The following is an 11980-nucleotide window of genomic DNA, read 5'->3' on the forward strand; positions in this document are numbered from 1 at the left end:
TTCACTGTGTAGCCTTGGTTGTCCTGTAATTCACTATGTAGATCAGGCTGACCTTGAATGCACAGAGTTCATCCCTGCCTCTGTCACTTGAGTGAAAGGAGCGTGATACCATGCCCAGCTACAAGGCCTAGAATTTTTAAGTATATTCCATCCTGCTTGGGTTTTGCTGTTGTTTTGCCTTCTTTCATAGCTCAGGATAGCTTTAGATTTGAAGTACTCCTGTCTGACTCTTATCTGGGATTACAGATATGCACCACCACTACAGTTTCTATTTTTCTTAAGATTACATTTTATTTGTGTGTGTGTGTTATTGCCCCCCATGTGTATGGGTATCAGAGGTCAGCTTTCTGTAGGAAATGGATGGTTCTCTCTCTCCACCATGTGGGTCCTAGGGATTCAATTAATCAGGCGACTTTATCCACTGAACAGTCTCACTGGCTCCCATTTTTTTCTTCCTCTTTTTTTTTAATGACAAATGATCTCTAATATGTGGGTCATGCACAGTCAAAATGAGCAGGCCGGCTGCATATGGTTTTGTAACAGACCTTAGTCCAACTGACACCACTATTGAAGTACCTACCATTCAAACCATAAAATTTAGAGTAGACAGCACCACCTGCCAAAGTAAAAACAAAACCTAATCCATTAAAGTCCATAATTCTGGGAAAGTATCTAAAGGTACTAACCTTGCCTTTTGGCCTCTGTGGTTTTGCTTCTGGCTGACTGCTCTTGTTAACTAAGGGTATGGTTTTGTGTGTAAAAGCTCACACCAGAAAGGCTAGGGACAACATGGGGACAGAACATCCAGTGGATTCACCGGCTGGCTACACTTGTCTTCTACAATAAAGACTTTCTATTGGCTTAAAGCTGAGTTCAAGCTGCTCTCTTGTGGATCCCCCCAACAGCTTGTGTGTTTGTGAAAGAGTCTTGCTATATAACCAGAGCTGTCCTCAAACCTGAGATCCTTCTTCCTCAGTCCGAGAGATCCTGCATCAGTCACCACTTGGGACCTTCCATGTTTGTTTGGTTTTGGTTTTTGGTTTTTCCAGACAGAGTTTCTCTGTAGCTTTGGAGCCTATCCTGGAACTAGCTCTTATAGACCAAGCTGGCCTCAAATTCACAGAGATCTGCCTGCCTCTGCTCCCGAGTGCTGGGATTAAAGGCATGGGCCACCACCGCCCAGTTTTTTTTTTTTTAATTAAAAAACAGGTAGCCACGTGTTACCACATAGGACAGGTCTGTTTTTATTATTATTTAAAAAGCAATTTGTGTGCCTGTGTGTAGACATTTTTTTCAATCATTCTCCATTTTATTTTTTAAAACTGGGTCTCTCACTGAAGGTAGCGCTAGAATGAGAGGCGGGCAAATCCCAGGGATCCTCCTATATATGCCTCCCTACTGCTTAGATTACAGGCACACAAAGCTGAGCAAATTTTTACCATGGGTCCTTGGAACGAGTTTATAAACACCTCACTGACGGAGCGATCTTCCCTGATCCCATTTTTTATTTTATGCAGGTGCTGGACTTGAATCCAGTGTTTCCCTACACACTAGGTAAAGTCTCCATCACCAAACTACACAGCATGCCCTACTTGCCTTTCTAAAAACAGTTCTCAGTGAATGTGATCAAGTGTGCGTAAAATAGGCGTAGTTTCTGGGCATTTAATGGCGCGCAGACGCTGTACCGATTTTTCGATCTAAATTATGTTCCCGAAGGCTCTTTAATTAGACACTAAGGTCCCAGCCATAGAAACGGCGCCAGCGCGCTGTACGGATGGGCCGCAGTCTGTTTTCTCACGGGTGAAAGCGGACTGTAGGAGAGCAACATCCTCACAACGCCATGCCCATCACGCGGAGTGGATAGACAGGTCAACGCGAGAAAAGATGCGCAAACCGGAAGCTGCAGTGAGCAGCCGGACTAGAAATGCGGGGACACCACCGAGGGACCGCGGCCAGGCCAGGACTGCCCAGCGAGCGCGCGTGCCAGAACCCGCAGGAAGAGCGGGTGGGCGGGGCCGAGCGGCGGGAGGGGCGGGGCCTCCGGGTTACAGCCAGGCACCCGGAGCCGTCTTTGGGTCGTGGGCGGGGCGGAGCAGCATCCTAGCTTGGGTCCTGGATTTCCGGTGGAGTGTTCCGCCGAACGCATTGCTGTTTGCGATAATAAGAATTAGTGCTCTGGGTTCTCGGGCTCCGACCCTTTAAACGTGTCTCTGTGCAATCGATGCTTGAAGGAGTGCATTGCGGGATCCCCTCCGCATTTCTGGAGGTGTTTGGTTTTTCGAGACAGGGTTTCTCTGTGTAGCCCTGGCTGTCCTGGAACTAGCTCTGTAGAGCAAGCTGGCCACGAATTCACAGAAATCCGACCGTTTTGCATCCCTAGTGCTGGGATTAAAGGCGTGAGCCACCACCGCCCGGCTGTCATTTTCTTTTAAAATTGCATTCCTCGGGTCCCTCCTGTCGAATACATATATCCTAGGCCACCATGACAATGCTGGCAACCAAACCCTGTTTCTCTGAAGAGCAGTAAATGCTTTTAATCGAGAACTATTTCTGGAGCCCTCCAATTTATTAATTTTAGTATATTTTTTATTAATTATTTGAGAATTGCATACAATGTATTTGGATCATATTTACAGCCCCTTCCTGCCCCAGATCCACTCCTTGTCCCTATCCTCCCAAATTCGTGTCCTTTAAAGAAACAATAGCCCATCAAGTCCAACTATTTTGGAGTTTGTTTTTCCTTTTTTTGGGGGGGGGGTTGTTTTTCGAGACAGAATTTCTCTGTGTAACAGCCCTCCTGGAACACACTATGTAGACATGTAGACCAGGCTGGCCTCGAACTCACAGAAATCCACTTGCCTCTGTCTCCCGAGTGCTGGGATTAAAGGTGTGTGCCACCACCACCCAACAAATCATTTTTGTTGTTGATGTTCATGCTGATCTTGAACATGTTTATGTAGAACATGATGACTTTGCATTTCTGATTCTCCTGCTTCCACTTTTTGGGTGCTGGGATTACAAGCATATACACATACCTAGTTTATTTAGAGATCCAACCAAGGGCTTTGTGCATGAACTTTACCAATTGAGTTACATCTGAAACCTATGATGATGATGATGATGATGATGATGACGGGCTCTCTCTAAAGCACTTTGACTGTCCTAGAATCATAGGTAGATCAGGCTGGCCTCGAATTTATAGAGATCTTCCTGCCTCTGTCTCCGGAGGACTGGGATTAAAGTTGTGCGCCACCATGACTGACCTATCATTTTTCTTTATTTCTCTCAGATTCTGTTATTTTCCCCTATGCTCATCACTTTCCTTCCCACGATCATGTTGCTATATTACCCTAGTCTCCAACTTAGCTTTGTTCTCTTAATTAATAAGTTATTTTCTTCTTGCTTTATGATTCTTCCTTCTACTGTTCATTATTCCTTAAGACCTTTGAGAGTAGCTCGTAGTTTATTTACTGAACATAGTGTCTTTCTTGTTCTCACTCAGGCTTGGAGCAGCCTCCAGGTATTGGAGTTGGTATTTGTTTAATGGTTTCCAAAATTGAAACTTTGCTAGTGCCTTTATCCATGACAGCACCTGTGACAAGCTCTGAGGTCGATACAGCTCTAAACAAGTGGCCCACGAACTGGTGCAGGTGGCAGAACTTCTATTGAGTCTTAAATTTAAATTTTGTCATCAATTAAAAGTCGTATTTCTTTGAGGCAGTGGTGGTGCATGCCTTTAATTCCAGCATGTGGGAGTCAGAGGCACATGGGTGTCTTCTAGTGGAAATAGAAATTTCTTTTGCTTATCTTTAAAAATATTCAAACTTGGGGACTGGAGAGATGGGAGATTAAGAGCACTGGCTGCTCTTCCAGAGGTCCTGGGTTCAATTCCCAACAACCACATGATGGCTCACAACCATCTACAACAAGATTTAATGCCCTCTTCTGACATTCAGACAGTACACTGTATACATAATAAATAAATAAATCTTAAAAAATTCAAACTTTGGCAATATGAGAGATTACCCACAGCTACCTCTAAATAAATTCTGGTTCTTTTGCCCCATCTTATTCTTTTTTAAAAAAAATTCTTTTAACTTTATTTATTTATATTTACTTATTTAGTATACAGTGTTCTGTGTACATGTGTGCCTAAAGGCCAGAAGAGGGCACCAGATTTCACAACCTCTGGAAGAGCAGTCAGTGCTCATAACTGCTGAGCCATCTCCCCAGCTCCACTGCCATCTTATTCTTAAGCTACTAGTCAAATGATTATTTACGACGCTAACTATATAACATATGAATTTATTTATTTGAGGCACTGTCTTGTTAAGTGTCTCAAGCTGGCCATGCACTCATGCTAGCCCTCCTGTCTCAGCTTCTTAAGGGATGACAATTGAGTCCCACCATGTCCAACTGCATCTTGTTCAATTTGGGTTTTTGTTTTTTGTCTTATTTTTGTCTTTTTGAGACAGGGTGTGTAGCCCTGGCTGTCCTGGAACACACTCTGTAGACCAGGCTGGCCTCGAACTCAGAGAGAACCACTTGCCTCTGCCTCCTGAGTGCTGGAATTAAAGGCGTGCGACACCACTGCCCGACTTACATCTTGTTTTTCTTTTTCTTTTTCTTTTTCTTTTTTCTTTTCTTTTTTTTTTTTTTTTGAGTCGGGGTTTCTCTGTGTATCACTAGCTGTCCTGGAACTAGCTCTGTAGACCAGGCTGACCTTAAACTCACAGAGATCCATCTGCCTCTGCCTCCCAAGTGCTGGATTAAAGGTGTGCACCACCACCACGCAGCTACATCTTGTTTTGTTGTTGTTATGTTTGAGACAGGGTCACACGTAGCCAAGGCTAGCCTTGAACTTTCTAAGTAGCAGAGGATAGCCTTGAACTCTTGATTCTCCTGCCTCTACTTTCAGTGTGCTGAAAACAGGTGTTTAACATCACACATGTTTTTTTATATCTGACTATCTTATTCCTTCATTTTCTTTGGAGCCTTTCTGAGCTTTCAGAGGTGGCCATCCTACACAGCAACTGTGGTAACCTTCTCTCCCAGACCTGCTGTGTTCCTAAAGATAATCAGAGTATTCCTCTTGTTCTTCAAACAAGGCTAATAATTTTCTACTCCTGGGTGGGATCCACATTTCTGCACACCTTGTTCCTCAGTGTTCTCTTTGACTGTGGAGAACTTTGATCCAGAAGTTAGGACACAGTACTGTTTTGGACTTGGTCACTCCAGGGACTGCATGGGTACCTTGCTCTTCTCTAGGTGTGAGTCCCCTTGCCCTGCATACTCTCTGCTCCTCGTGGGCTGAGTACAGGGTGTCCTCTGTGCTAGGGTCCCCTTGGCGTAGGTGTGAGTTTACAGTTGGTCTGATTTGAGCTGGTATTACTGATATACTGGTATTAAGTACATTTCTCTCCACTGGAGGATTCAAATGCCTGGGTAAACAATCCAGAGACAAACTCAGAGTAAATCTCATCTTCATACTGACTGTAGAATCAAGCCAAATTCTGGAATTCCTAAAGCATGTCTTTTACATAATTATCCCACTCTCACTCCCATGTTCTCTCTCTCTCTCTCTCTTTCTCTCTCTCTCTCTCTCATTTATTTATTTGTGTGTATGTGTGTGTGTGTTTTGCCTGCATGTATGTATGTGAAACTTGTGTGTGCCTGCTGCCCAAGGGAGTCGGACAGGGGCATCAGATCCTCTGGAACTGGAGTTACAGAGCTTGTGAGGCACTGGTGGGTGCTGGGAATCCAACCTGGGTCCTCAGGAAGAACAAGTGCTCCTAACCAATGAGCTGCCTCTCCATCTCCACCGACATCTCTAAGTCTCAGAGTAGAATACCGGCTCCATGTTATAGGGGCCAACCAGATGTGGCCACTTAAGCAAAACTGGTCATGAATGGAGGGAATACAGGTCCAGTGTTGCCAAATGTTCTGATTTTTAAAATTGTATGTGTGTATGTATATGTGTGCATGTGTGTGTAGTGTGTGTATATGTGTGTAGTATGTGTGTATATGTGTATGTATGTGTGTGTGGTGTAGTATGTGTATGTATGTGTATAGTGTGTATGTGTGTAGTATGTGTATGTGTGCATGTATCGTGTGTGTATGTGTGTAGTATATGTGTGCATGTGTGTAGTATGTATTATGTGTGTGTGCATGTAGCGTGTGAGTATGTGTATGTATGTGTAGTACGTGTATGTGTGTAGTATGTGCATGTGTGTGTAGTATGTGTGTAGTGTGTGTATGTATGTGTGGTGTGTATGTGTGCGTGTAGTGTGTGTATGTGTGTGTAGTGTGTGCATGTGTATGTATGTGTGTAGTGTGTCTCTGTGTGTAGTATGTGTATGTGTGCATGTGTGTGTAGTGTATATGTATATGTATGTGTATGTGGTGTGTATATGTGTATGTATATGTATATGTGTATGTGTATAGTGTGTGTGTAGTATGTGCATATGTGCATGTGTGCATGTGGTGTGTGTATGTGTGTGTAGTATGTGTGTATGTATGTATGTATGTATAGTGTGTGTGTGTGAGTGCAGGTGGATGGTGCAGCGCAGAGGACAACTTTGTGGAGTTTGTCCCCTCTCCACTTTTATATGGTTTCTAGAAACCAAACCCGAATCATCATACCTTCATAGCAGATACTGTGAGGCATCTCGCCAACCTGGGTGTTCTGGTTTAAAAAAATTCAAATGTAGGGCTGGAGAGATGGCTCAGAGGTTAAGAGCTCTGACTGCTCTTCCAGAGGTCCTGAGTTTAATTCCCAGCAACCACATGGTGGCTCAGAGCCATCTATAATGAGATCTGGTGCCCTCTTCTGGCCTGCAAGCATACATGGAAGGAATGTTGTATACATACTAAATAAATAAATCTTAAAAAAAAATTCAAAAGTAGGCAGGCTGTGGTGGCACACGCCTTTAATCCCAGCACTTGGGTGGCAGAGGCAGGCAGGGGAGTTCCAGGACAGCCAAGGCTACACAGAGAAACCCTTTCTCAAAAGATATAAAAAAACTAAATAAATTCAGATATAAAGCTAAGTGTATGCCTCATTTGTAAAGTGTTTGCCTACCATAGGTAAGACTGAGTTCCGTCTTTAGTAGTGTGCACGCGGGCACACACTCCCACACCCTCAGAGAACTCTGGTCATTTTTAATGCTGCAGTTAACTTCCTATGTTATTCATTTTGTGAATAACTGGAGCATAAAACTAGGGCCTTGCCTGAGCTTGACCCGTGCTCTCTATTAATCTATTCCACACCTTGAACTTGACACCTTCTGGACTCAGTCTCTTGAGTAAACAGAACACAGCCTGATGACACCCAGTCTAACAATCAAGCCCAGTGAAGCCACAGAGCACTCTGGGAGTTTGTGCAGGGACCAGTGTTGACCTTTCTGTCCTTCATTTTTAAGACAAGGTCTTGCTATGTAGCCCTAATTTATATGGAACTTCGCAGCCCACCTAGGCTGTCCTCAAATTCTTGGTCCTCCTACCTCGGTCTCCCGATTCTTGGGATTATTGGAGCAAGCCACTATGTTCAGCTACTGGTGATTACCTTTTGGGGTGAAGGAGTTAGTCTCAGAAGACTTGGATGAGCTGAAGCCAGCAGGCACGGGATGAATTCCTGTGAACTCCATGGATGCTTCCTCCAGACTAGGGCACCGTCCCTTTGCTGACGCACCCACGCTCTGTCCAGGACATTTAAACAATGAAATGGGAAGCACAGTCACTGTCTTTCCTCTCTGGAGCCTTACTTAGTTCCTAAGGTCTGAGGGAACAGTCTACCAGGTGGTTTCAGGATCTCAGATGACAACTCTTTTTTAGACAACTGGGTAGCCTTTTTTTAATCTATTGTTATTATTTTATTGTTTGTGTATTGCCTGCATATATGTTTATATTACATGTGTAGGACACTTGGAGTCCAGAAAAGGGTGTCAGATCTCTTAGGAATACCCCTATGTAGGTGCTGGGGATTGAACCTGGCTCCTCTGGAAGAGTGGCTAATGCTCTTAACCCTAGAGCTATTACTTCCCCAGCTCTGTCTTAAAAAAAAAGTTTCCAGTTCAAGGACAACAGCCAGTCAGAGTTACATAGTGAGAGCCTGCCTCAACAAACAAACAAAACATATATAACATCTTTGTTAGCGGAGGATTTCATACAATGTAGTTTGATCATACTCGTCCCCCACACATCCCCCTGTGCTTCTCAAATCCACTCTGGGACAGTTGCTGTACCCCTCTATTACAGAACCTGAGTGGGTTTTGACAAATCCAATTTCTATCTTATCTTGCAGATACATAGGGCATTGGTGGGGCTACAGAGGAACAAATTTTGTTTCCTAACTGCATTCAGGGATCCAGAACTCTGCCTCAGTCTGGGAGCACCCAGAGGAACTCCTAACCTAGGAGCCTTAGATGAATCCAGGAGTCCCACAGACAGTACATGCTCTTTGGTTGTGTGGGGTGAAGGAGAGAACGGCTCTGCTCCTTCCACTCAGAACAATGGCACTCCTTTAAGGATGACTACAATCTTTGAATCATCAAACACTCAAGTCTGTCTAAAAATACACCTTCTGGATTGTTTTGTTTGTTTCGTTCGTTTGTTTTGAGACAGGGTTTCTCTGTGTAGTCCTAGCTGTCCTGGAACTCACGCTGTAGACCAGGCTGGCCTCGAACTCCGAGATCTGCCTGTCTCTCCAATGCTGGGATTAAAGGCTTGCGCCATAGCCCTGCGTGTCTTCAGCTTTTCTGTCTCAGTGTTCATCGACACTGCTGGGTAGAGTAATCATTGTGAACCAGCACTATGGTTCTGACCCTATCTCCCAAGTCGAGACAGGTGCAGCCCAGGCTGGAGACCCCCTGAACCGGAACCCTCGAAGCTGGGAACCCTGTAAAGCTGCAGTTAAGTGGGGAATGGGATCTGGAAGGGACTTCCTGTTGTCCCTAATCCCAGCCTCCACCGGGCTTCCCGGCCCGTTCAATTCTGGCTGCAAAGACCCGCTCCACCCCCGGGAGAGGGGCTCCACGGCACCCCAGGTACCTCGGGTGCCTCTACCTTGGTGAGAAAGGGGTGGTTGGGAGGGCACCTGAAAATCGATTTGTGCAGTCAGCTTGCCGAAGGGGACAGGGTCAAAGGTGGACGGCTTCAGACTGGTCATGGAGAATGAGGCTGAACCCAGGATGGGGTAGGTGAGGACAGGACCCACTCGGATCGTGACTAGGATGCACATACCCAGGGAGGAAGCCGCGACTTTGAAAGATCTGCTGGGAGTGGGCAGCCGATTCGGGGATTCCAGGCGGAGCCGTGTCCAGCTGGGGCACACGGCAGCCATCACCGCTCTGGCAACTCTTTTGTAAGCTCTCCCCAGAACTTTCTGCGCATTACGGCAAGAAACCCTGACTCCGATTTAGCTCTCACTTTCTCTGAGCTGGTTTCACTGAGATTTGAGGCTATTGCTTCAGTGACAAAGGGGACAATACATTCAGCACGGGACTCCATAGGTCTGGCAGACCTCATTTGCACGCTGGTCAGACATAAGGAATGCTAGGCACTTCGGAAGTGTCCCCAGATACCGATTTCTTTCCTCTTTTGCAGTATCCTGGCTAAAACCTGGAGGGGGTTTGACGAGCAGGGGAAAGAACCATTTGCTGTTCTTCCTCGTTCTGATACAGAAGATGCCTGCAGACAGTAAAAGCATCCTGGCTACGGAGAGCGAGGAGAGAACCCATGCGGTATGGTGGGATCCTGGGGAGGGTGGGGTGCCTTGGAATGGAGCAGAGGGGGATTTTCAAAACTGCTATCTGAGCTAAAGGAAAAGTGAGAGTCACTGTAGGGGTAGGCCTTCCAGATGAGGGCGCTGGGCAGGGGTATGGGGGAGGAGCGACATCATGGGAAATAGCTTCCACTGGGCCTTTATGGTGTGTTTTTGCTGTCTAGTAAGAGGCATGGCGCTCACAGAACACAGGAAAGTCTTCTCCTCCCCACTCACTTCCTCCTGGGCTATGCCCCCGAATGGCTTACCTCTCTGAGACTGAGTTCTAGTTCTGCCTGTAACTGCTGCCTGCCCGTGTGGGGGGTGTGTGTGTTGCTATCTCTGGGGGTTGAGGCTCTCTGGGCTTGGAGCTAAGGGACTCTGAGTTAGCGTCAGACCTGCTGTGTGACCCCGGGCCAGTGCCCTGACCTGTGGGACCTACTCTTGCTATGTGTAAAGTTGAGCCATACGCTTGCTGTTCCTACCTGAAAGAGATCATGAGTGTGAGAGTCGTCTGTAAACAGTTTGTCAGCTTGTGTCTGATGTTTACTGGGATACATGAACCGAGAACACCCAGAACTCCTGGACCCAGTCAGGAATTTAGATCGTCCCACCGAGTTTCACTGTGGCTGTGAATTTAAATATACACTAGTCCAAGGGCTGCCATTTTCATGACGTAGAAGCCCAAAGAATTGTTCCCAGTGTTCAGTGTTCCTGCCACAGCAGCTTTTTAGGTGGGGATCTGACACCCGAAGAGCCTTGAGTATCTGTGTTCTCTTTTGATGTCAGATCCCGTCAGCTACGCCCTGGGGGAGTGACAGCAATGTACTTCACTGCTCTCTGTCCAGAACCTTCTGGAGCAGGCCGCTGTCTCTCAGACACCAGCTCCTGTCTCGGGCAGGCATTAGAGAAACTGAGTCTAGGCCACAGTCAGTCATGGGTATGACAGGATCTGGCCCCAGGTACTCTGAAGGTCCCAGACGGGAGGGAGAAGAATGGCGCAAGCTTCCAGCAGAAGGCCAGCAGGTTACACCCTGTTTTAGGTGGGAACTCACTAGGTATCCCCAACTCAGGTGGAAGCTTTGGAGCCCTGTGATTTGGGCCTTCTTTTATCACTCAGCCTGGGTGTGTTGGCTTCCTGTGGCTGCCTGGTAAGTTCCCACCAACCAAGAGACTTAAGCCCACCTAGATTTATTCTCTCACAGTCCTAGAATGCCCTGCGCCATTGGAAGGCTTTCAGGAAGGGAACCTGGCTCTGCTAGTCTCAGGGCTGTGTGTGTGTGTGTAGATATACATAGAGATGTGGCTCCATCTCTGTTCTCTGTGCCTTCTCCTTCTTCCTTCTCTCTCTTTTTTTTTTTACTTTTTTATTTATATGTATATTCATGTGGCGTGTGTGTGTGTGTGTGTGTGTGTGTGTGTGTGTGTGTGTGTGTGTTTGGATGTGAGTACAGGTGCCTGCGGTCCAGAGAGAGCATCGGATTCCCTGGATCTGGAGTTACAGGTGGTTCTGAGCTGTCCAACATGAATGCTGGAAACTTAGCTCGGCTCGTCTGCAAGAGTAGTCAGTGCTCGTGACTGCTGAGCCATTTTCCCAGCCTCTGTGCCTTTATTCATTTGTTTATTTGTTGTATTTAGACAGTGCTGGGGATCAGACCTAGGACCCTAAGCAAGCACTCTGTTACTGAGCTGCGTTCTGCAGCCCTGTGCATGTTCGTGTGCAAGTGTGTGAGTGTGTTACTAAGGACTGAACCCTGATTCTCATATATACTATGAGCAGTCTCCTACTGAGCTACATTTCAGATCCTCTGACTTTTATTTTTGAAACAGGTTTGCTAAGTTTTTCGTGTGGCCTTGAACACTCCTAGAAGCCATGGGAGGTCTTGAACTTGCTACCCTCCTGCTTCAGCTTCCCATGTTGGCACCACCAGACCTAACTGTGCCTTCTGTTCTTACCAATATCTACATCACTGGATGTAGGGCCCACCCTAAACTTCCAATGATTTAATCTCATGCTTGCTAACTTCATCATTGCTTTGAAGTGTGCCTTATGTTCGAGTGTGCATTCCACTTGCTGGCTGTCTCTGCCGGAGATCCAGCCCGGCGCTGATAGAGAGTGTGATTCCTAGGTTCCAGGTCACGGGCAGTGCTGTGGAGACATGCTCTCTGGGGAGGAGGAGACAGTACCCTTGGGAACCTCTCAGGAGTCAACACACGTTA

The 11980-nt window shown here is 46.3% G+C and overlaps 1 protein-coding gene across 4 annotated transcripts in view; it reads left to right on the forward strand.

The window, feature by feature from the left end:
• Positions 1-8951: 8951 nt before the first annotated feature.
• The window catches only part of Znf205 (zinc finger protein 205), a 9583-nt gene continuing 6554 nt past the window's right edge, over positions 8952-11980 (forward strand). The window contains exons 1-4 of one of the 4 annotated variants that reach the window (XM_038327889.1): positions 8952-9067; positions 9245-9361; positions 9604-9740; positions 11890-11980. The exon at positions 11890-11980 is cut by the window's right edge and continues 123 nt beyond it. In XM_038327889.1, coding sequence (XP_038183817.1) covers positions 9684-9740; positions 11890-11980 — 148 coding nt within the window. In that variant the 5' untranslated portion in view covers positions 8952-9067; positions 9245-9361; positions 9604-9683. Of the gene's footprint in view, positions 9362-9603; positions 9741-11889 lie in introns of all 4 variants that reach the window. The other 3 variants (XM_038327887.1, XM_038327890.1, XM_038327888.1) reach the window with 3 other exon arrangements.

Source organism: Arvicola amphibius, chromosome 4 (assembly GCF_903992535.2).
Source record: "Arvicola amphibius chromosome 4, mArvAmp1.2, whole genome shotgun sequence".
In the NCBI taxonomy this organism is placed as follows: Eukaryota; Metazoa; Chordata; class Mammalia; order Rodentia; family Cricetidae; genus Arvicola; species Arvicola amphibius.